Source organism: Alternaria burnsii (assembly GCF_013036055.1).
Source record: "Alternaria burnsii strain CBS107.38 chromosome Unknown 717, whole genome shotgun sequence".
NCBI lineage: Eukaryota > Fungi > Ascomycota > Dothideomycetes > Pleosporales > Pleosporaceae > Alternaria > Alternaria burnsii.
Window position 1 is genome coordinate 259,864 of NW_024066129.1, and position 20,809 is coordinate 280,672.

General features: G+C 49.8%; 8 protein-coding genes across 8 annotated transcripts; 5 read left to right on the top strand and 3 right to left on the bottom strand.

The window, feature by feature from the left end:
- Window positions 1–311: 311 nt before the first annotated feature.
- On the top strand, window positions 312–2,149 carry GT037_010651 (uncharacterized protein; the record flags this gene model as incomplete). Its single annotated transcript, XM_038935698.1, has 5 exons — window positions 312–739; window positions 787–1,200; window positions 1,253–1,556; window positions 1,618–1,902; window positions 1,964–2,149. 5 exons carry the CDS (start codon window positions 312–314, stop codon window positions 2,147–2,149), a joined length of 1,617 nt encoding a protein of 538 aa, XP_038781702.1.
- Window positions 2,150–2,275: 126 nt separating this feature from the next.
- Window positions 2,276–2,804, bottom strand: GT037_010652 (uncharacterized protein; the record flags this gene model as incomplete). The annotated part of the gene is made up of 3 exons (XM_038935699.1): window positions 2,276–2,386; window positions 2,481–2,609; window positions 2,685–2,804. The coding sequence occupies 3 exons, from the start codon at window positions 2,802–2,804 to the stop codon at window positions 2,276–2,278; spliced, it is 360 nt and encodes a 119-aa protein (XP_038781703.1).
- Window positions 2,805–3,441: 637 nt separating this feature from the next.
- GT037_010653 (mrs7 family protein) lies at window positions 3,442–5,173 on the bottom strand (the record flags this gene model as incomplete). The annotated part of the gene is made up of 2 exons (XM_038935700.1): window positions 3,442–4,569; window positions 4,616–5,173. The coding sequence occupies 2 exons, from the start codon at window positions 5,171–5,173 to the stop codon at window positions 3,442–3,444; spliced, it is 1,686 nt and encodes a 561-aa protein (XP_038781704.1).
- A 768-nt stretch (window positions 5,174–5,941) lies between these two features.
- GT037_010654 (sorting nexin-4) lies at window positions 5,942–8,679 on the top strand (the record flags this gene model as incomplete). Its single annotated transcript, XM_038935701.1, has 4 exons — window positions 5,942–6,107; window positions 6,154–6,713; window positions 7,014–7,466; window positions 7,531–8,679. 4 exons carry the CDS (start codon window positions 5,942–5,944, stop codon window positions 8,677–8,679), a joined length of 2,328 nt encoding a protein of 775 aa, XP_038781705.1.
- A 491-nt stretch (window positions 8,680–9,170) lies between these two features.
- On the top strand, window positions 9,171–10,807 carry GT037_010655 (ethanolaminephosphotransferase 1; the record flags this gene model as incomplete). The annotated part of the gene is made up of 6 exons (XM_038935702.1): window positions 9,171–9,219; window positions 9,285–9,394; window positions 9,454–9,623; window positions 9,695–9,772; window positions 9,846–10,027; window positions 10,107–10,807. The coding sequence occupies 6 exons, from the start codon at window positions 9,171–9,173 to the stop codon at window positions 10,805–10,807; spliced, it is 1,290 nt and encodes a 429-aa protein (XP_038781706.1).
- Window positions 10,808–11,339: 532 nt separating this feature from the next.
- On the bottom strand, window positions 11,340–13,436 carry GT037_010656 (uncharacterized protein; the record flags this gene model as incomplete). Its single annotated transcript, XM_038935703.1, has 4 exons — window positions 11,340–12,064; window positions 12,126–12,719; window positions 12,875–13,091; window positions 13,149–13,436. 4 exons carry the CDS (start codon window positions 13,434–13,436, stop codon window positions 11,340–11,342), a joined length of 1,824 nt encoding a protein of 607 aa, XP_038781707.1.
- Window positions 13,437–14,443: 1,007 nt separating this feature from the next.
- On the top strand, window positions 14,444–15,268 carry GT037_010657 (uncharacterized protein; the record flags this gene model as incomplete). The annotated part of the gene is made up of 1 exon (XM_038935704.1): window positions 14,444–15,268. One exon carries the CDS (start codon window positions 14,444–14,446, stop codon window positions 15,266–15,268), a length of 825 nt encoding a protein of 274 aa, XP_038781708.1.
- A 561-nt stretch (window positions 15,269–15,829) lies between these two features.
- On the top strand, window positions 15,830–20,725 carry GT037_010658 (uncharacterized protein; the record flags this gene model as incomplete). Its single annotated transcript, XM_038935705.1, has 8 exons — window positions 15,830–15,921; window positions 15,966–16,493; window positions 16,859–16,957; window positions 17,011–17,292; window positions 17,510–17,573; window positions 17,638–17,830; window positions 19,745–20,287; window positions 20,337–20,725. Coding segments are annotated over 8 exons (2,190 nt in total), but the record flags the coding sequence as incomplete, so codon positions are not given.
- Window positions 20,726–20,809: the final 84 nt, after the last annotated feature.

The following is a 20,809-nucleotide window of genomic DNA, read 5'->3' on the forward strand; positions in this document are numbered from 1 at the left end:
GTGCGCATGCAACAGAGGCTGCTCTTGTTGTTTCTAGATGTGTTGGTCCAAGAACGCAGGGCTTTGAGGGAAACGCCACGCTGAAAAACGCTGCATGATGGACAAATCACTCGACCAATTACGTTGGAGTACACCTGCCTCTACCTCCACAATCAATAGAGCACATGTGTCATAGCTGAGCTGAGCTGAGCTGAGCTGAATAGGGCCCCGTGATCGTTAATCGGTTGCTGGGCAAGTCTAGCTTCCCCATCAGCCGGCAACCTAGCCTTGGTCACATTCTTCTTTGCCGATGCCATTGTCGTTGTACAATGATGGAATACCTGAATATTTTCCAGTGGCCGTGGCAGATATTGCAATACACAATTGACAAATGGAGAATCTCTGGAGGACCATCCGGCCAGGATCTATATCAAGATTGTAACGATGTCATTCGAGACTTTGAGCGCGCATTTGCCCTTGAGAATGGCTGGGCTGTTCATGACAAAGAGTTGGTTTTCTATCTACAAGAGGCAGCTCTGGGTCTAAAGCAATGGAAGGACAGTATCCGATGGTGTGCTACTCCTGATCACGACTGTTTTTCCGAAGAAGAAAATGAGAAGCTGGTTCAATTGGTATTGACGTCGCTGAAGGAAGAGAACCTCGGACTCTTTGAAACTATCGGCCAGCATATCAGCGACGTTGCAAAACTGCTGGTCTTTATCGAGCAACTTTACATCCATGGGCATGACGAAGAGGCCAGGTACCATCACTCTCGATACTGCTTGTCCAAATTTAACTCCTGTGCAGTAGGGAAACGAAAGACAGATACTTCAAACGCTTAGACACTGCCTTGGAGTGTCTCGCGATGCAGCTTGTACCGCTGAGTACGTACGCAGAACTGGTATTTCAACCGTCACATACGGTTGGATTCATACCTATTGCCTCACCAAACACACTACAAGCAATAGAAGAACAGAAGAGAAGCATCAAGACGATGGATCAGCAAGGCCCAGCTTTCATGAGATTATCATCGGACCCAATGCCATCCCCTCAAGACGTCCGCGCCGAACCGTCACAGGGAGTCGCAATCACGCAGGATCTAGCCCCACCATCAAACCCGCAAGTTGAGGCTAACTCTGAGCGAGTTGCTGTCCCACAAGAAACAAGTGGCTTGCATATCTTATTCGAACCGACAAACACGTCTTCCGATCTGGCTATTGAGTAAGAAGCCTCCAGATTCTCTCTCTCTCTCTTAGATTCTAATCGGAAATAGTATAATAGCTGTACCTGGGCTGGGAGGCGATGGATTCAGCACATGGACGGACGAGAAAAGTGGGAAGTTGTGGCTTAGAGACTTCCTACCTAGATCTCAGGGCTTTAGAAATGCTCGCATCATGACCTTCAGCTATGTTCATCTTGATTCTCCAAGACTAATATATAACGTCTTGGGGTGGTTGGATGAACCTGCAGAGTACTTGCTGAGCTGTATCAAGAGGACAAGGGAAGAAACGAACACACCCAGGGGAAAGCCCATTATGTTCATCGGCCACTCATTAGGTGGCATCATCATCAAAATGGTAAGTCCTTGAATATTTTCAGTCCATGTACGTTGATTGACAATGGACCTTGTTACACTAGGCTTTGAAGATGTATTTCAGACCAGATTCCGATGACATCCTTGTTTCAACTGAAAGCATCATCTTCTTCGGGACGCCGTGCATTGGACGAGAACACAACGCCGCTGAGCGTGACTTGGCCTTGATTAGAATCTTTGATGCGGCTGGTGTGAAGCAGGATGAGTCTTTCGGAGCGTCGAGAGGTTTAGACGGTCTGATAGTCTATGTGTCAAAAATTTTTCGCGAAGAAAACAGAGGGCTTTCGGTCACCTCATTCTACGAATGTAGGAAATATCATGATGTGCTTGTAAGTCAATACCTGATATGATATCTAGTCGTATGATGCATCGAGCTGACTGATCTCCTAGGTCCTGGAAGAGCGATTGGCCAGGGGACACACTGGCCACGAAACAGCGATAGGTCTGGACGCCAACCACCACACAATTTGCCAATTTGCTTCAGAGAATGACAAAGGGTTCGCTGAGGTCCATCGGGCAATGTCCATGAATCTGATTGAAATTTCGAACGCTTTGCATGCTAAAGGGAAACTATGACGGAAGATAAGTAGTGAGTGGTATGATTGATTGGATGGGAGAAGCATAGTAAGTAGTTCGCGCTAGCACCTCGCATGCCAATGGCATACTATTCTCTCAACCACTTGCACACTGCATATGCTTTGTTTAGAATTTCCTCATAGCATCATTAACCAAATCCGCGCCAAAGGTCGCTCCAGCACCGTACACAGCCGCGTTACCGAATTTATGCGCCAATTTGGAAGCCCATTCGTGGTGCTGAAAATCACATTAGCCTCTTTCCTCTTCGTATTCTTCTCTTTTTCAAACCCCCAAGAGGAGAGAGGTTGGCACAGACAAGCACACAACATACCTTTGGATGATTCGGATTCGCCGGATGCGCCGGATCCTGCGCTTGCTGCGCAATAATGGCGGGATTAAACTGATTCCCTCCATTCACATATTTCGGATCAATATACTGAGACGGCTGTCCGTTCGGTTGCTAAAACACCACCACTTACTGTCAGCCAGTGTTTGTCCACAACTCATCTTGTAATCCAACACGGGAAGAACGCACGGGTAACTGCGCCTGGATAGATTGTAACTGTGGCGGTGACAAAACACCAGAGTTGGCAAGGTACTCGAGTTCCGTCTTGATGGTCCCTAGCGAACGGTTGATTTGTGCCGGGTCCGGCATGGCTGGGTGCGTGCGTGCGTGGGTGCGTCTGTGTAGATTCGACAAAAGTCCAGGCAAACAAAGGAGGAGGAGGAGGCGTAGAAAGAAAGATAGTCCACTACGTAGAACCCAGTGTAAAGAAGAAGGTAAACAACAACGTTTCACTGCCAAGTTGATGTAATCACTTGGCCAGAAAGCTTGATTGGAGTAACGAATAGGCGTTGTGTTGATGGCGGGGGATGTGCAAGATGGGGAAGGGACGGGAAGCATGACGTCAGCATTTCAAATGTCCGGCCCGTTTGGGAGCTGAAGAGAGAGAAGAGATCATTAAGCAAAGCATTGCTTATAGACTGAGGAAGAGTAGTAGCAAGTAATAACAAACTAATCACACTGTAGCCGTTTTCATCTCAACAACCTCTAATTCTCACGAGAGTATCTCTCGTTTGATCTATACAATTCTACAGACCCGTCCCTTATTCCAACAGACAAGCGAGGAACGGGCGTACTTTCTATATACACATTATATATACATGTGTGTGTGCACATCCCCTTTTCAAGGCGCCAAATAACGGGAGATTTCATAGCTATACACACGTGGTAGAGAAAGATTGTTGTTGTTATTGGAGTTTTTTGAAAAAAGGGGAATTGATTTCCCTTTTTACTCCTTCTTCGTAGTAGTAGCAGCCTCAACGGGCTTCTCGTCCTTGCCAGTAGGATCATCCATCTTCATAGCGCGCTCATCTTGTTCAGCGCGCTCAGCCGATCCACCAGCGGCATCACCAGCACTAGCCTCGGCTTCTTTGCTCTCCTCGACAGCCTTGGCCTCTTTGGCATCCTGGGCTTCTTGCGCGTCCCTAATCGGCTTCTCGTCAATGTCCTCGTGGTCCTTGGGGCTAGCCGTAGCCTTGTTCTCCACAGTCTCGGTTTGTTCATTCTCCTCGTTGATGAGTTCTTGCTGCTCCTTGAGGACTTCAAGACGCTGCTTGTTGGTAGCGGCGCCTTCGGCGTTGCGCACCTCGAGATCCATTTCGTGGTAGAGTTCCTCGGGAATGGAGGAGAGGACGGCTTCCAAGGCATCGATTTGGGAGGTCATCTCTGTTTCCTTGCCCTGGGCGTAGACAAAGGCGTTGGAAAGGACGAGGAGGGTGGATGGGACGCCGTGCTTGAGACGGAGATCGAGCCAGCTAGTAAGGTCGTCCCGTAAGCGGCCGGGAGAGACACCGTAGGTTCGTAGACCGCGGCTTGCACAGGCAGTCTGGAGCTCGGGGACCGAGAGGGACTCGACACCTTCGTAAGCAATGGATCGATCGTCACGCTTGATCTGGCGCATGCGAACGCGAACCTGGTAGCGTAGGAAGTTGTCTGTGCCGAAAGAGGTGATGTTCATATAGCGACAGATGGAAACAAGCTGTGGGCGAGACAAGTTGTCGAGGGTGAGGTCGTCCTTGAAGATCTTGCATACTTTGATAATCTCGTCTGGTGTTGGCTTCTCGCCTGTGGTGCGCACTTTGCGGAAGAACTCGCTGAACTCTGCTGTCTGAGCGTTCTCGGCGGAGACAGGGAGACCAGTTTCCTTTAGTGTTGTGCGAAGGAACGCGCTGACGTCCTTGCGAGTTGCTCGGAGTGTCTGGGCTTTGGTGTCCTTGGCTGACTGGCCCTCATATGTACTGGGCAACATGTTGGGGAAGAGCTTGAGGGCTACTGGGAGCAGCAGCTCCGCAAAGGGGACGATGACGAAGGGCAGGAAAGGTACCAAGCGAGCAAGGTCCTGTACGGTGCGTTGCAGCTAGTTTTGTTAGCAGCATTCGGACGTATCGCCTCCACATACGTACCTGTCGACGCTCACGGCGGGTGAGCTCGTAACCAGCGGCCATCTTCAGTGCGAGTTTGGAGCTGATTCGGACCTCAAAGCCAAGCAACTTGGTGCCATCCCAGTAGTGCACCAACTCCTTCTTGACCTTTTGCCAGACGGTCAGTTTCTTCTTCTCTTCCTCCTTCTTCGCCAAAACCTTCTTCTCCTCCTTGGTCTCGGCGGCCGACTTCTCCACCTTTAGCTCGCTTAATGTCTGAACATCTTGTGCGTCTGTTTTTGGGTTGGCGGTTGCGCCGGACTTGGGAATGAGAGGGTCGTGTTTGTCGGCGGTTTTATTTGACTGCTGCTGATTCTGCTTGAGCAAGTGCTGGCTCGCCTGCTTAGGGTCGAAACCAGGAGGCGGGTAGTTTTGCGCATTGTTCGATGACGTCGACTCGGTTTGTAAGGCGCGGAGCGGGATGAGTATGCGAATGGCGGGTGAGTTCCTGAGCATGGGGCGATGAGGCCGTGTAGTCGTCCTGATGCCCGCTCTGAAGACTGCGGGCGCTGCCCTCGAAGCAGTGCGACCGGCGTACATGGCGCCGATTGGTGTGTAGGGAGTGACGTGTATGGTACAAGAATTAAAGTAGTTTCGTGGTTGTGATACAGAGTCAACAGAGGAAGGAAGAAAAGAGATGTAGGTCAAAGAGTGGAATGATGCAGCTCTGAGAAAATGGGCTCCGCTGACGTTGCAGCGTCTTCGGTTCGGACTTAGTCTCAGGGACCGCCGGGGCGATCTGCTGGGTAAAGCTTGGTCGCCACCAACGGTGCGCACAAGTCATTGGACTGACGCGCATGGTCGACACGGCTAGGAACAAACCGGATGGCTGTCTAGATGCGCGCCATGGGACGCTACAGGCAACAGCATCCGGCCTCGGGTACTCGCATTGCGCAAAGTGTTGGAATCGATTAATGGTCGTCTTGCAAGTCGGCATGTCGTGGTCAATTGGCCGAGGCGCTCGCGTCTCCGATGGTCGCAGGACGAACGACAGCGCGGCTTGCGAATTGAATGCCATGAAAGCTGGGCCGTCCCCTCACCTCCACGCCTATCCGACGGTAAATCGTCCCTCTGCCATCTGACTAGGTGGAGACCCCGTACTTCCTCCAGTCACTTCTCTTCACACCCAAATTCCCCGATCCTCATTTCACCCAATTTTCGCCATGGATTTGTTCTAACGCCTACGAGCCTTTGGCGGAGCCCTCGAGCTTTATTCACCGTACCGACTGTACCCATCTGTACCATACCACGGCATATTCTTAGACCCGCGACTATAACAAGTCTTCGCAACAACGCGTATCCACAACAATGCCTATCCAAAGATTATCCAAGGCCGCCAGAATCATACTGGTCGGCGCGCCTGGAGTCGGCAAGGGTACCCAGACCGAGCGCTTGATGAACAAATTCACTGAGCTGTCGGCCATCAGCTCCGGCGACCTGCTGAGGAAAAATGTTCGGGAGCGGACCCCCCTTGGTAATTGTGTCGTTGTCGTCGTCCGAAAAAGTACTGACTGGCGCAGGCATACAAGCCGAACACACAATGAAATCTGGCAAATTAGTACCCGACGCCATGATCTTGCGCCTTATCGTCAACGAGCTCACGACCCGCGGGTGGATACGAGACAATGCCCTGCGCCCATATGCGCTCAACTTTAGCTCCACAGATATGCCAGAGACTACGGTAGATGCAGTCATGATTCCCTCGGCGGTACGGGCTCCGCGATACACCTTCTCCAACAGGCCATCTGCCTCATTCATACTCGACGGCTTTCCAAGAACCGCTGTTCAGGCGATACAGCTCGACAACATCGTGCCCATCAACATGGTGGTCAACCTCAACACTCCGAGTGATATCATCATTGATCGCATATGTAACCGCTGGGTACACGAGGCCTCGGGACGTGTCTACAACACTACATTCAATGCGCCCAAGGTTGACGGTAAGGATGATATCACGGGTGAGCCACTCACTCGGAGGGCGGACGACGACCCAGAGGTATGGAAGGCGCGGTTGAAGAGTTTTAAAGAGAACAACGAGCCTCTGCTTGAGCATTATGACAAGCTGGGTGTGCTTTGGACGGTCAATGGGAACAGCAGTGACGAGATTACTCCACAGCTTTTTGAGGAGTTCAGCAAGCGCTTCGGCGCTGATGACTGATGTAGTACTATGTAACAATCACGTCTCGGCTGGGTTATGGTTATGGTCACGGTTATGGTTCTTTGGTTAGGCCACGTACGATACCTATGTTTATCTCGTTCAGGGTGGTTCTACTTGTCGGTGTCCGGTATGCACACAGCATATGCGCATGTTTGTTGGACAAGTCGCACTTTCTCCATTCACTGTACATGTTTGACCCGCCGTCAATATATGGCGGTCAAGTGCACTCACTATACACTATTAATCATTTGTTCAAATCACTGTCACTGCACAATGGCCATCGTGGAGGAATCTCACCCGCTTCACAAGAGCGCGGAGGACTTTGAAGCCATGCATGAGGGCGTGAGGCATCATGCGCCCGCCCTGGACAAAGGCGCTAATGCCGGGTCGTCAACCGACGTCACCGACAACACTCCGAGCTTAACACGACCCCAGCCAGCCAGCCCGCAACACCAGTTCGACGACATACTTGACGACCCCGAATACGATCACATAAGCGATATTGTGGAGCTCAGAAAGAACCACCTAGTCTACCACCGCGACCCCGGGGCTATCCGCAGACACGCAATGGCGGCCGACTTCAGCGAAGGGCGCCTAGAGACATTCGTCGGCAGCCCGCAGAAAGAGTTGGCAGGCACCCAGAACCAATATGTCTCGTACCAGGTAACCACAAAGGTGTGTCTCTGCCCGCAGCTTCACTACCCGTACGTGTTCAGTGTCTGACAAACATCCCCCGCAGTCCGACTTCCAGTCCTTCCAGAAACCCGAATTCTCCGTACGTCGCCGCTTCACAGACTTCGTCTTCCTCTGGAAACAGCTCTCCAAAGAGTATCCGCAATGCGCCGTCCCGCCGCTGCCCGACAAGCACAAGATGGAGTATGTGCGTGGAGACCGCTTCGGCCCGGACTTTACACAGAGACGAGCTCACTCATTGCACCGCTTCCTCAAGCGGATAGCGCTGCACCCGGTGCTACGAAGGGCAGCCCTTGTCATCAACTTCCTGGAGAGTTCCGATTGGAATCAGCATATGAAGGGAAGGTCGTCAAGAGCTGCGAGCGGGTCTGAACAAGGTAGCGGCGGCTTCGTAGACGCCATCGCAGACACCTTTGTCAACACCTTTACCAAGATACACAAGCCGGATCAGCGCTTTATCGAGGTCAGCGAGCGAGCTAACAAGCTCAGCGAGGATCTGAACAACGTTGAGAAGGTCACCGTCAAGGTGGCCAGGCGACAGGGCGACCTGGAGACGGATTACGCCGATCTGGCCACACAGTGCCAGAAGCTGACGACCATGGAACCTGCAGTCGAAGGCAATTTGACATCCTTTGCTGCGTCTGTCAATACCACGTCACAGGGGTTCAAGTCCATCCGAGACCATACAGACCAAAACTACCTGACTAGTCTACGCGATATGGACGCCTACATCCAGGCTGTCAAGACACTGCTCCGCACGCGAGAGGGCAAACAACTCGATTTCGAACAACTGAGCGAGTACCTGGCCAAATCAGCCGCAGATCGAGATTCCTTGGCCAGCGCGACAGGAGCCGGTATGGGCGCATCTGGCTTCCTACGATCCAAAGTGGAAGACTTTCGGGGCATCGATCACGACCAAGCAAGGCGGCAACGCGTTCGCAAGCTCGAGGTTGAGATTGAGCGGCTGACGGGCGAGGTCGAGATGTCTAAGAAGGCTAGTGAGGCGTTTGATGAGCATACTGTCAAAGAGGTGTCGGACTTTGAACGCATCAAAGCGATCGAGTTTAAAGATACACTGGGAGATTTGGCGGATGCGCATGTCGAGTTCTTTCAGGGGACTATTGAGACGTGGGAGAAGTTTTTGGAGGATATGCGCAAGGAGGAGGATCAGAGGAAGGCGGTGCAGGTGTCGTAGAGTTGAGCTACATGTTGTGATGTTTTTGAGCGAGTAAGTGGAACGCTTGGGCGAGCTTCTACTGTGCGCAACGATGGCTCATGGTAAGAGTGGTCGCACGGCAGTTTGTTCATTGGTAGTCGCGAGTAATGATAAACCCATTATTACATGTCAGTCAACGCCTAATCCCTTTGCACTTGGGGTGGGCGGTCTCATCAGATTAGATTTGTACGGGGGTAAAGACATGCGTAATCTTCACGTGCAAGATCAATTGGAGCTAAACACATGCGCAATGACGCGCCTGCAACTAATCTCCAGATCCCTGTCTACCGAGCCGGCGGACCCGTCCCTTTAGAAGTTTGACGCCCGCCAAACAGGCGCCCATCCCGTTGTTCATCCCATCCTATTCCACAAGAGACAGGTGCCGACCTGCAGACGCGACGCATCGATTCCCCGCTTCAACCACATGGCCACGACCCTTTCTATAAATTAATCCGCCCCGCACAACCTCCATGTCTTTACCACAGCCCGTCACGTCACCCACTATGCCGCCGAGCAAAGGTACGCCCCTTTGCGCGTCCAGTCGTCGAATCAGCGACATTTGCTAATGCGGTCAATTGGAACAGAAACTGCAAGGCACGAATGCGTTTCAGAAGATGCGCTGCAACACCTCCGCACGTACAAATACTCGAGCGTCGATAAATCCTTCATCTCGCGCTACATCCTCAAGCATTACGTACGCACACCCCTCTCCACGCACGCGCATTCGCAATAGAGTCCTGACGTGAGATACAGTGGAATGCATTTGTCGAACTCCTGCCGCTGTGGATCGCGCCGAACCTCGTTACTTTATTAGGCTTCTTTTTCATTTTGGGAAACGTTGTGCTCCTCGAGGTTTACATACCGGATTTGGTCGGCCCAGCGCCCTCATGGGTATACTACAGCTTCGCCTTTGGCATGTGGATGTGAGATGATACACCAATCCGTATGGAAGAACAAGACCGTGGGACTGTTTTGCTAACGAAAACCTGTTCAGGTACTCCACCATGGACAACGTCGACGGAAAGCAAGCGCGCCGAACCGGCACATCGAGCCCCCTAGGCGAACTGTTTGAGTACGTGATAAAACAAAAAACATTATGAGCCCATATGCGCCAAAATATCACGATACTGATTTGCAAAACTTAGCCATGGTATAGACTCTTTGAACTGCACTTTGGCATCTCTTCTCGAGACGGCGGCTGTAGGCTATGGAAGCACAAAGATTGGCGCCTTCACCGCGCTGATTCCCGTGCTTCCCATGTTCTTCTCCACGTGGGAGACATACCACACGCATACGCTGTATTTGGGCTACTTCAATGGACCTACTGGTGCGTTCCCCTCCTCCCTTCACGCCTTCCTCCCTTGGTTCCTACCAGGAATTATGCTGACGGTAGAATATTTTCACAGAGGGCCTGATACTGGCATGCACCTTTATTTGCATGTCTGGCTACTTTGGCCCAGAAATCTGGTCCACGCCCCTCGCAAACTACTTCCCGTCGTACAAAGCGGAGATTGGCAACGTCACGCTGAAAGAGCTCTGGGTGCCCATCATCCTCTTCACCTTCTTCGTCGCGCACCTCCCCGCCTGCATTGTCAATGTAGCCAAGGCACGACGCAGCAGGAATCAGCCCCTGTTACCTTTACTCAAGGAGTGGACTCCGCTCGTCATCTTCGTCACGTGCACCATGGCGTGGCTGGGCTCGCCTTATTCAAGTTTGCTCAAAGACAACCACCTCGTCTTGTACTGCTTGACCATGTCGCTCGTCTTTGGCAGGATGACGACGAAGATTATCCTCGCACACTTGACGCACCAGCCGTTTCCCTATTGGACGGTTATGCTCGCGCCGATGATTGGTGGTGCCTTGATTATCAATCACCCGTACTTTACCATACCCGGAACGTCTTTCTTTGGGCCCGTCTCGGCTGGGTTCGAGCTGTGGTATCTCCGCGCGTACTTTGTCTTTGCCGCTGTTGTGTATGGTAAATGGGCGCATTTGGTTATCACGAGTATTTGCGATTATCTGGGTATTAATTGTCTTACGATTCCGAGGAAGAGTGGGGAACAGAAGAATGGACATGTGGTGGACGGTAAGGGACGGACTGATTAGACGACGATGTTGTTCGTTTGTCCCTTCACGGAAGCGTTTCGATACGATTACCCCTTATCCTCACCCCCTTATAGACTGGGCGGCACGTCTTATCAGCATCACAGCGCAGCGCGGCAATACCTCACGAGTGGTCTCTTTCTTCATCTGGTCAGAGAGAGAGAGAGAACTACGTTTGACGCTTTCACGACCCGAGCTTGTTGTTTTGGATACATGGTACAGCTTTATTAATTTTTCCTTGGATCGCAACAATTATGCTTGTTTAGCTGCGATTCAGGCTATTTTCTTTTCACATTCATCATTAGAGCATAGCGAGTATAGTAGAGCTAGTTTAATCGCGTTTTCAACAACGTCTTTTTAGAAGAAAGAGAAGAGTGTTACAGGGTTAGGTGTTACACAGGGTTAAGCTATACTTCTCTAGGCTTGATCTGTACTAAAGTAAAGTAGACTAAAATAGTAGTCTACAAAGTATTGTACAGAAAGTTCAAGTAGAAAAAAAGTTATGATATTCCACTAGCTCTCCCTCAAACACCGTCTAGTACCAGTTCGAACGTGAGTTTGTTTCGGGGTATCCATCCTCACGTGTAGGATGCTCGAACTCTCTGCGTCCATCTTCGTCGAACCTTCCATACTCTTGTGAGGCTCGCGTCTCGCCGTATGTATCCGTTCCATTCTCCTGGTCATCCTGCCTTTCACGATAGCCATTGAGATTCCGCTCTTCTGCCCAGGAAACTTTATACTTCTGGGTTTCCTGGTATCGCGCATGCTCATACGCATTCTCACCTGGTTCGGCGCCTTCGGACTCTTCTGCCGCTTTTTCGTTGTACAAGCTCTGATCGTTGTATGAGTCCTGATTGTTGTTTGAGTCCTGATCGTTGTATGAACCCTGATCGTTATAGGAGCTCTGTTCGTTGTAAGAAGACCGCTCCTTGTAAGGTTGCTCATTGTAAGAAGATCTCTCGTTGTCGAAAGACCGCCCGTTGTATGTGAAGTCTTCTGGCGCGTTCGCGTCGTTCTTCTCTTGCCCTAGCTCTCCATCATACTGATCATCCTGTCCATAGCCGTTGTTTCGCGTAGTGTCATCGTCTTCCCCGTATCGTTCAACCCGTGTCTCGCCGTCTCTGTCTTCCTCGTACTGGCTGTGCTTGGTGTCATACGCCCAGGTTTCCTGTTCTTCGGTTTCCTGCTCATAACCCTCGGGCTCGGGCTCTTCCTGCGCATACCTTCCCTCTGCGCCATACGCCGCGTGCTCATGTTCATCTGGAAGAAGAAAGGAGTCAGTTATCGATCAGTCCGGCTCATTCGCACCAGGTATCTTGACTCCACTCACACTCGTCTTCCTGGGCATTCCTCACGAAACCCTTCCCCTTGGGTTTTTCGTCATCCAGACTGCGTTCCTCGTTCGTAGCCGTGGTCTCGGTGCGTGAAATCACTTCAGCCTCTTCCCATCCTTCCGACCCATCGAACGGGTCTAGTTCTCTGTTTTCACCATCCTGGCTCTGCTTGAGGTTGGTGATAGTGTTCCAGTAGCTAGTGCCTTTGTACACGCCCTTCGACTTGACTTCGTAACCGGTCTTTTTGGACTTCCAAGTTATGGTAAATGGAAGTTCAATGTCAGACTTGGTTGCTGTAGCTATGGCAGTGACCTTGGAAAATGGTTTGGCCGTCACTGGTATCTCAAGAGTAGCAGTTTTGATTTCCGAGTCCTGTTTGCCCCACTTGAAATCCTTGGTTTGAGCGACGGAGATTTCGACTTTACCCTCAACGACGCTTGGCCAGCCAAACGTGGCGCTTACAGTGCCCGTGATCGTTATACCATATGAATGCTCAAAGGTTCTGGTAGTGTTCGTAGTCTCGGTAATTGTGAGCGTAATTGTTTGAACGCTATCAGTACTGTTCGATTGGGAATTCGAACCTGTGGGAATATCACCAGTTAGCCATGGCTATCTGAAAAGTCATCTTGAGGGTGAGTTTTATAAAGAGATTAGACTTCGCTCATCCCTATAGCTTAGCTTTGCATGAAGTCCGTCGACAGTGCGAACATCCTTCTTGAAATGGAATATTGCTTACCAACGACAGCAGGTGTGCTAGACAAAACCTTCTGTTGGTTGATATCGTAGTCCAGGCCAACAAATTCCATGTCTTCGAATTCGAAAGACCAGTACTGGCTATCGTCGGTGGCAGCATCGGCTTTCGCATTGGTGACTCCATCGACAGAAACCACGACTGTGTTGCTGTAAGGATTCATAAGCCGGAACCAATTCTGGCGATCTCCCGTGCCCGGCTCCTGTTTCATTGATGATCAGCAATCAATTCTCTCGTCCGAACGGGAAAGCCAACGAACTAGTTTGAACCACTGATCTGCCCACTTGCCATTGCCATCATGATGATCGACTCTGGGACTCTTCGCTGTTCTGGAGAACAGAACGTTTTCGGTGAACTTGCTCTTCACCAGATACTGTCCTTTGTAATCTCCGTCTCCGGGTACAAGACACCACCATTGATCAGCAAAGGTATCGCCGCTGAAATGGCCAAAGCCTGGGCTCTTCTCTCGGGAGAAAAGAACCTTCTCCGTCTTCTTGTTCTTGAGACGGAACGAGATTTCTTTAGGCGGGATGAAGAACTCAGACATTATGGTGATATTAGCTGGAAAGTGTATTGGTCAGGCGAAATGACAGACCGATTGATTGGAGGTGGTGAATGATCTTTAGTAGAAAAAGTTGTTCTGCTGTATTCTGGGCTTCTTCAACGTGTTGGAAATCGACTTTATATATGTGTCAATCGACATAGATCCCTCTTCCGAGCCAAATTTCCAATCAAGTGTGCCTTCATCAGCACGCGCGCACACCGCATATCTTCCACAACTTTCTCTGGGGCTTTGCAGAGGTGTTGCGAGGGTTTGCATTCATTGTTCCATGAATGATCCGATTTTTTCTATACCGGGCATCTCATGACTACGGCGTCACCGACTGTGTCTCAATCCTTGCTGACATGCAGCGCAAATTGGTGGGTCGACATCTCGATCTGGGCAGCAAGGTGAGAAGCACATATGAAGTTGGTCGGATAGGTACTTAGGTACACAGCCGCAGCTGAACTCTTTTCTTCTTGCCAAGATGGCGTGAGGTGGGTTGAGATTTGATGCGCTTATGACTGCTGAAACATTCACTTATCTTCCCTCTCCGATCTATTAATTCGTTCAGTTAGTTTCCAGCATATTAAGATATTATAGCCGCTCAAACCAGCGTATGTAGTGGTATCGTTTGAAGTTTTGGTGTTTGGAGAGCCTTTCACATTGAGGTATCGAGAGTCTTGATGTTCCGTCCGTGAGTCGATGCACGCGTAGCTTTCGGCATGCTACCTAATGTGGGCGTACGTCTCAGCATGGCAGGTCCAAGCATGTTTTTCGACTCTTTGAACCTGTGTTCAAGGCTGGACCTATTTTGAACCCGCTAGCATGAGATCGGAGGAATCAAGCTCAGAAATGAGTTCAATGATTATAAGTCGTGGCTAGCCGTCGCTTCTTGCAATAGATGACTGATCCGGACCACCGCAAAGCCTCAGGCACGATTGCCCTAGTACCTAGGTACCGGCACAAAAAGAAAGCCCGAAACAAGCATCAGCGGAAATACGCTGGTGGTTATGTATTTGCCGAAGATAGTGCCAGGGGAAGGTCGACGTCGATGTCGTGCTAGCCGATTGTTCTTCTCCGGAATAGACATCAACGCCGCGATACGGGCAGGCGTTAAGCGCTTCATCCCCAGTGAATTCGGTCCCAACTCGCGGAACGAGGAATTTGTCAAATATAACGATGTTGTGCTTCCTGTGCGTGCGGGCATTGTCGACTGCCTCAAGTACAAAGAGGTACAGGGAGATGGAAAGCTCAGCTGGATAAGTGTAATCTGTGGCGGCTTCTTCAACTGGATGCTGTACAGTGGGATGCTGGGATTCGATTTCGAGAGTAGAAGCGTGGATCTTGTCGACAATGGTACGTCCGTCTGTACGTTCACCTCGCTCTCCACTGTTAGCGGAACAGTAGTGAACATTCTGGAGCATGCGGATGAGACGAGGAACCGGTACGTTTTCACAATGTTGTTTCGGGTATCTCCGCGCGATGTTTTGGACGTTATGGAGAAGGTCGATGGGAAGAAACGGAGTGTTCGTTGTACTACTTGTAAGGAGGTGATTGCGAAAGGGAGGAAGAGGTTGGATAACGGCGAGTTTACGGGGATTACGGATTTGACAAGGGGGGCTGCGTTTGGGAGACTGGCACTTGGGGATGAGAGTAAGAACAGATTCTGGAAACAGCGGTTGGGATTGGTACAAGATGAGGACATTGAGGGGGCCGTCAGAAATGTTCTCAGAGGCCAGGGTATGCTAGGCGAGTATAGCTATCGGTACGGTCATCGGTCGAGACTCAATTTCGTGAGTGAAGTGTGGGATTGGTGTCGCTTGACATGGTTTTGACAAACTCAGCTTGCTTGTAATATCTAGCAGGCAACAACGACGTAGTTTCCTCGTTCAGTTCATCAACCATATGAAAACGGAAACGATGTAAGCATTGAAGCTACTAGCTCTCGGTATAGATGACCGTGTCAACAAATCAAAGCACATTCTGGGATAACACTCATTCGCCGCTTTTCCGTGTCACATCGACGAGGTGGCTTGTGAATGTCTTTGCTGGGCAGAAAGCGGTAGTGCATTCAAGTGAGAGAGGACAGTGTACAAGAGAAGCAGTGTTTGATCCATCCTTGTTGTATCTCATGCTGCGTTTCAGCGTGCGGGGCTCTGAAGCGGCGCGTTTGCGCTCACCTCACCTCACCTCACCTTCCATTTTTAATAAAAAGTACCCGCGTAATCTCTTGAAAATGTTCTTCTCTCTCTCTCTCTTTCTCTCTCTCTCTTTCTCTCTCTCTCTTTCTCTCTCTCTCTTTCTCTCTCTCTCTTTCTCTCTCTCTCTTTCTCTCTCTCTCTCTTTCTCTCTCTGCAAATACCACACACACAGTACACAATACTTTTCTTAACTAGGTTCTCGCTGTCGCGCCAACAAACTCGAGCATGGCTACACTTCCGCCCCACCAAATGCCTCAACCTCTGTCACCTGGTGATGCAGACCTTGTGTGAGCATCGAAACATCTGAGCTGAATATAAGTGACGAACGCAGCGCCTCACGGAACCGCCTCCAGTCCCCGCTTCTCCGCCTACCCGGCGAGATCAGGAACCGTATCTACGCCTTCGCTTTCACCGTGCAGCGTATTCAGGTTGTTGCGGTATCGGCTCGCCTTGTGCATCTTGTATGGCCAGAAGACTGGAGAGGCCTAAAACACAGCCAGTTGTACCCGTTGTCTGAGTTGATCTCCAGTATAATGGTGTGTCGGCAGTTCTACACAGAGGCCTCTCCCTTGATTCCTCGTCTGAACGAGTTCTGCTTCATCGATCCAGATGACACACAGCGATTCACAGAGCATATGCCGCAAAAGTTTTTGGAGGCTATCGAGACGGTTGTGATGGCTAATTGTGTGCCTGAAACATTGGAGGGATTGCAGCTAATGGCTGACATTACCCTACCGAGGATGTGTGGACTCAAGAAGATTGTTGTAAGGCCTGGGGTCTCCTTCGTGGGATCTTTCCTCCACATGCAAGAAGTTTTTCGGAAGATGTTTGTAGACGTGCTGAGGAAGGGAGGGATCGGGTACGAGGTTGTCTTTGAGTCTCCAAATTATAGATTCTAGAGATCTTCTTCAGTTACAAGGGCAAGGATGAAGGAGATGGCAGGGAATTGAACAAGCAGATGACGGAGATCTGATAGGTTTCTGGGTGTATTGACACAGCCATGCAGAGCTTCATCAGTACCAAGATGCTTATCCTTTCTCGGTCGAAGTGGGCGCTTAGGCTGACAAAAGTGGAGCGCTAAGCAATACCACTCACGATCACTACAAAGAATCTCCAACTATTGAGACAATATCCTCTTTATGAACTCCTGATGCCCAAGTCTCTAGTCATGCTTCTTAATCGTCTAGCTCACCGCGTGTTTCCAACTCCACGTATAGGCATCAGATTGGCATCTACCATTCTAGGTAAATCGGGTCGTGAATACGTCCAACGCGAGGTGCTCGCGGAGCACAAAGATCCTCCGTCGAGTATCTTTAAAGCTGAGTATGTTACATAGATTTCACGTCTGTAGTCTTGCTCAACAAAACCGGTTTTAGATCCCATGGCCAGTCTTTCGTCTTCAACCGTGTCTCCAAAACATTTTATGACGATTCCTTACGCCTTGCTGCCGGCTTTTCCGAGTCCCGTCGGCTTCGCATGCATGTTGACTCTAACGATGAAGAAAATCTTCTGATCTATCCATACTACCAAAATACCCTGCTTAAACTGCTTCAAGAGGATCCAGAGGTCTCTGATGCGGCGCGGAAGAAGATCTTGCGGCAGACAGCAGAAGCCATACAAGAGCTATATAGCAAGGACTGGATTCATATGGGCACAGCGTCCGATTCAGACTACATCTCCCATCACAAATTCTGATTGGCAATTGAACTGCACAGATATCAAGCCCGATAATATACTGGTCAACTGAACTTGCGATGAAGAGGGCACCAAGACAATCACTGATGTCGTTTTGGGTGACTTCGAGGTTGCTTGGAAGTGTCCGACAAACGCGGCGATTACCGGCCCTCATGCACTAGGAAACCACATGTGGCGCAGTCCAGAAGCACAGACTGGGAGAGGCATGTCCAAGGCATCGGATGTTTTCTCCTTCGGACTGGTTGTGAGTTTGCCCAAGCTATTTTCATGCATCATTATCTCACAACTTACGCTAAGCGTTAGCACAGTGCATATACACCCTAGGGCAAGAGGACGCGATACTTATACATAAAGACAGCGAGGTCGTCAAGAAAAACATGTACCCAGAGCAAAGAGTACTACTACGACATTTCGAGTTCCTTGGGCCACCGAACGAAAGGCTTCTCAACTGGATCGACGACGAAAAATGGACGAAGGTTTTGGAGAAAATGAATAAATTGGGTGAGGCGGATTTGGAAGAGAGGTCAATTATGACCCTTGAGATGTGGGGACAATTACTAGGTTCTGAGGCACAAAAGATGATCTCTGGAACGGCTAAGATCGACTCGGGGGCTATGTCAACGATAGACGAAGTTTTGGCGCACCCGTGGTGGCAAGAGGCTGTCTGACAGACAGCTAATGTGGCGAGAAGGCTTTGATGGTATGTAGGATCGGCGCTGTTCCAAAAGTCTCGATTGGATTTTGGGTGTCAACAGTTGAATCCTTCATGCATCCAAGAATTGTGGCGCCGAATCGTTGGCCGGCCCCCACCTCAGCCTGATCACCTTTTGTATCGCTCAACTCTAAATGATCCACTTTAAATCCTTTCTTCTCATCCCAAAAGCTATTTTTTGTGCCTTGGAGATTTCAAAATGGCTATCCGCAGTACGTGATGCATCAGCATACAATTTCCTCACCCCAAGGCACGACCGCGAGCGGACAACAACTCGATCAAGTTGAGTCCCACGTACCAGATGAGGCTGCGACAATACTGCACGGTGAACCTATCTGCTCACACTCCAACATGGATCCAGTTCTCCAATCGGATCTCGATACAGTCCTGGCTCCCGCTCCGTCTCCAACTTCAGACACATGTTCAGAGATGTTGAGACGATCTGCATCCTCGAAACGAACTAACTCCACAGTCAAGCACCCACCTCTCTCCTTACTGTGAAGGGTTGCGGGGTCGAGACAGACGTTGAGGATACCAGCCACAATATTAGGCTTTTACTTCATATGTAAGAATACCAAGTAAAACCGTACGTTCGCCTGTTGGCAGTACTAACACAGCCCAATCAGCGTTCCTCTGTGCAACTACGCATTGCTGCTTCTTCGCATATCTCGAATGGTCGTATCATCTCTCCAGGCTTTACGCTCTCCACGAAAACCACTACGGTTCCACAAGCCTACGCTACCACAGTATCGCTAGTACTAGTCACCGCATTTCGTGCTGCACTAGTAGCAAGTATCAGAACATGCTACACGCAATATCTTTGGGCAACGTTCAGAAAGCATGTGCTTAAGGTGCTATCCCTCTCAGTATAGCTAGGGGAACACAAGCTTACAACATATAGATCAGCCTAATCGAGGATCTTTTCCAAGTGCAGACAAATCCACTCCACTTCTTAAACTACCAGTTGTATCACAAAACGCCAGTACTTGTAGCAGTAGCTATCTTTTGCTGGCTTATTCCAATCGTAACATTATACCCCCCGGGTACTCTGATCGTCAGTATACAGCCCTCTTCCATTCACACAAGCTTCAATGTGTCCGTCTTCCACTACAAGCATCTCAAGAACTCTATAGGAGACCCTAATACATCTAGAATTAAGTGCGATTATGAGAAACCCGACCGACAAGCGGCAGACAATAAGCCAATATTGGAAACTTGCAGCTTGATCGGCAGATCGAGAACTGATATAGATGAAATCGCACGCTCAAACCTGATCGTGGGTGAAATATCCAGGCTGGAGCAAGCAAGCAAAGAGAACTCATCGTATGAACTCGATTTCTTCAAAACGACCTTGGACTGTGAAACTACAAATCACTCGATGGAAAGCACAATCTTGCAGATAAAAACTTCCAATTACTTTCCCAATGAAAGCTTCTGGGAAATCAGATATCCGGAGCCCGTGGTTATATTGAAGAACGAAATGATGCAAAACCTTTCCCTTGGAAACTCATCCATCACTTACCGCATGAGCCATGACCAAGATACACCACAGTATTGGCCATGCCTAGACAGAAACACATGGATGCCTGCCATCGATGACTCGCAATAGATGCAACAGACAAACGACCAGTACTTTGACTTTCCGGGCTCTGGAATACATGTCATTGTACCTGTGACCGAAACAGTGTGCCATCCGAAGATAGTGAGATATCGCGCCACCATCTCGAATGTTGGAGGAGCACAGCATGTCTCTTTTGTTACTAAAGATGAACCTATACCACTATACAGTGGGGAGTTTGTCGGCTCTAACGGAACTGTCGATGAATGGATACAGATTTCCGACGCTATATCAACCTACCAGTCATTCGCATCCAACCTGAACCGGTCCGGAATCCGTTATCAAAGTCAAGTCTTCTCATACCCCAGTATGTTGGAGGGAACGGAACCTTACACAACTGAGAACGATACTGTCGTGGAGACGTGCGTGCTTGAAGGAAAGAACCTGTCATTCCTTCGCATGACCAATGCACTGGACGGTATCTGGCTCCTAAGTGTCTTCCAGCGGCGACTCAGGGAAGAAGGAGAAGGCCTGAATTTTGATCCTGATATGGCTAATGAACTTCTCATCAATACTACAATCTCGGCATTGGCTCTCAACAAGCGATTCGACATGGTCAACGGAACAGAGACACGTGGTTTCAACGCCTATCGCTTCGAGAACAAGCTCGCCTTAATCTTGCCATACGGTTTATCACTTGTACTCGCCGTACCAATCCTAGTGCTAGGATTTTTTAGCTCTCTATGTTGAGAACCACGGCGTTTTGGCCATGAGTGGAGGGTTCTTGCAGCTTCTCATGACGACTACCGGACGTACTTCACTTGAAGCAGTCGTTACGAAAGGCTCTGGCACGCTGGGCGGATACGAAAATGTTTCAGAAGCACTCCGTGAAATGGAAGTCAGATTTGGAGAGCTAATTGAAGTCAGCGGAGAAGACCTGAAGGTGACCGACACGCTCCTAAACGGACATGAAGAGCATGCAGATGTGCAGGGAGACAACAGGTCACAGTCAGGTTCCGTTACTATGTCTGGGATAGAGCGGTGCGAGAACAATGTTTTAGTGGTGCAAAGAGCTGGTTTCAGTACAGTCGATGAAATGGGACAATTCAGGAAGAAAGGAGAATAGTAGGTAGGATGTTTCCCCTTAGAACTTTATAGAGAAGCAGAAAGGTATATGGTATGATTGAGTTAAGCAACCTAGAAGCTCATA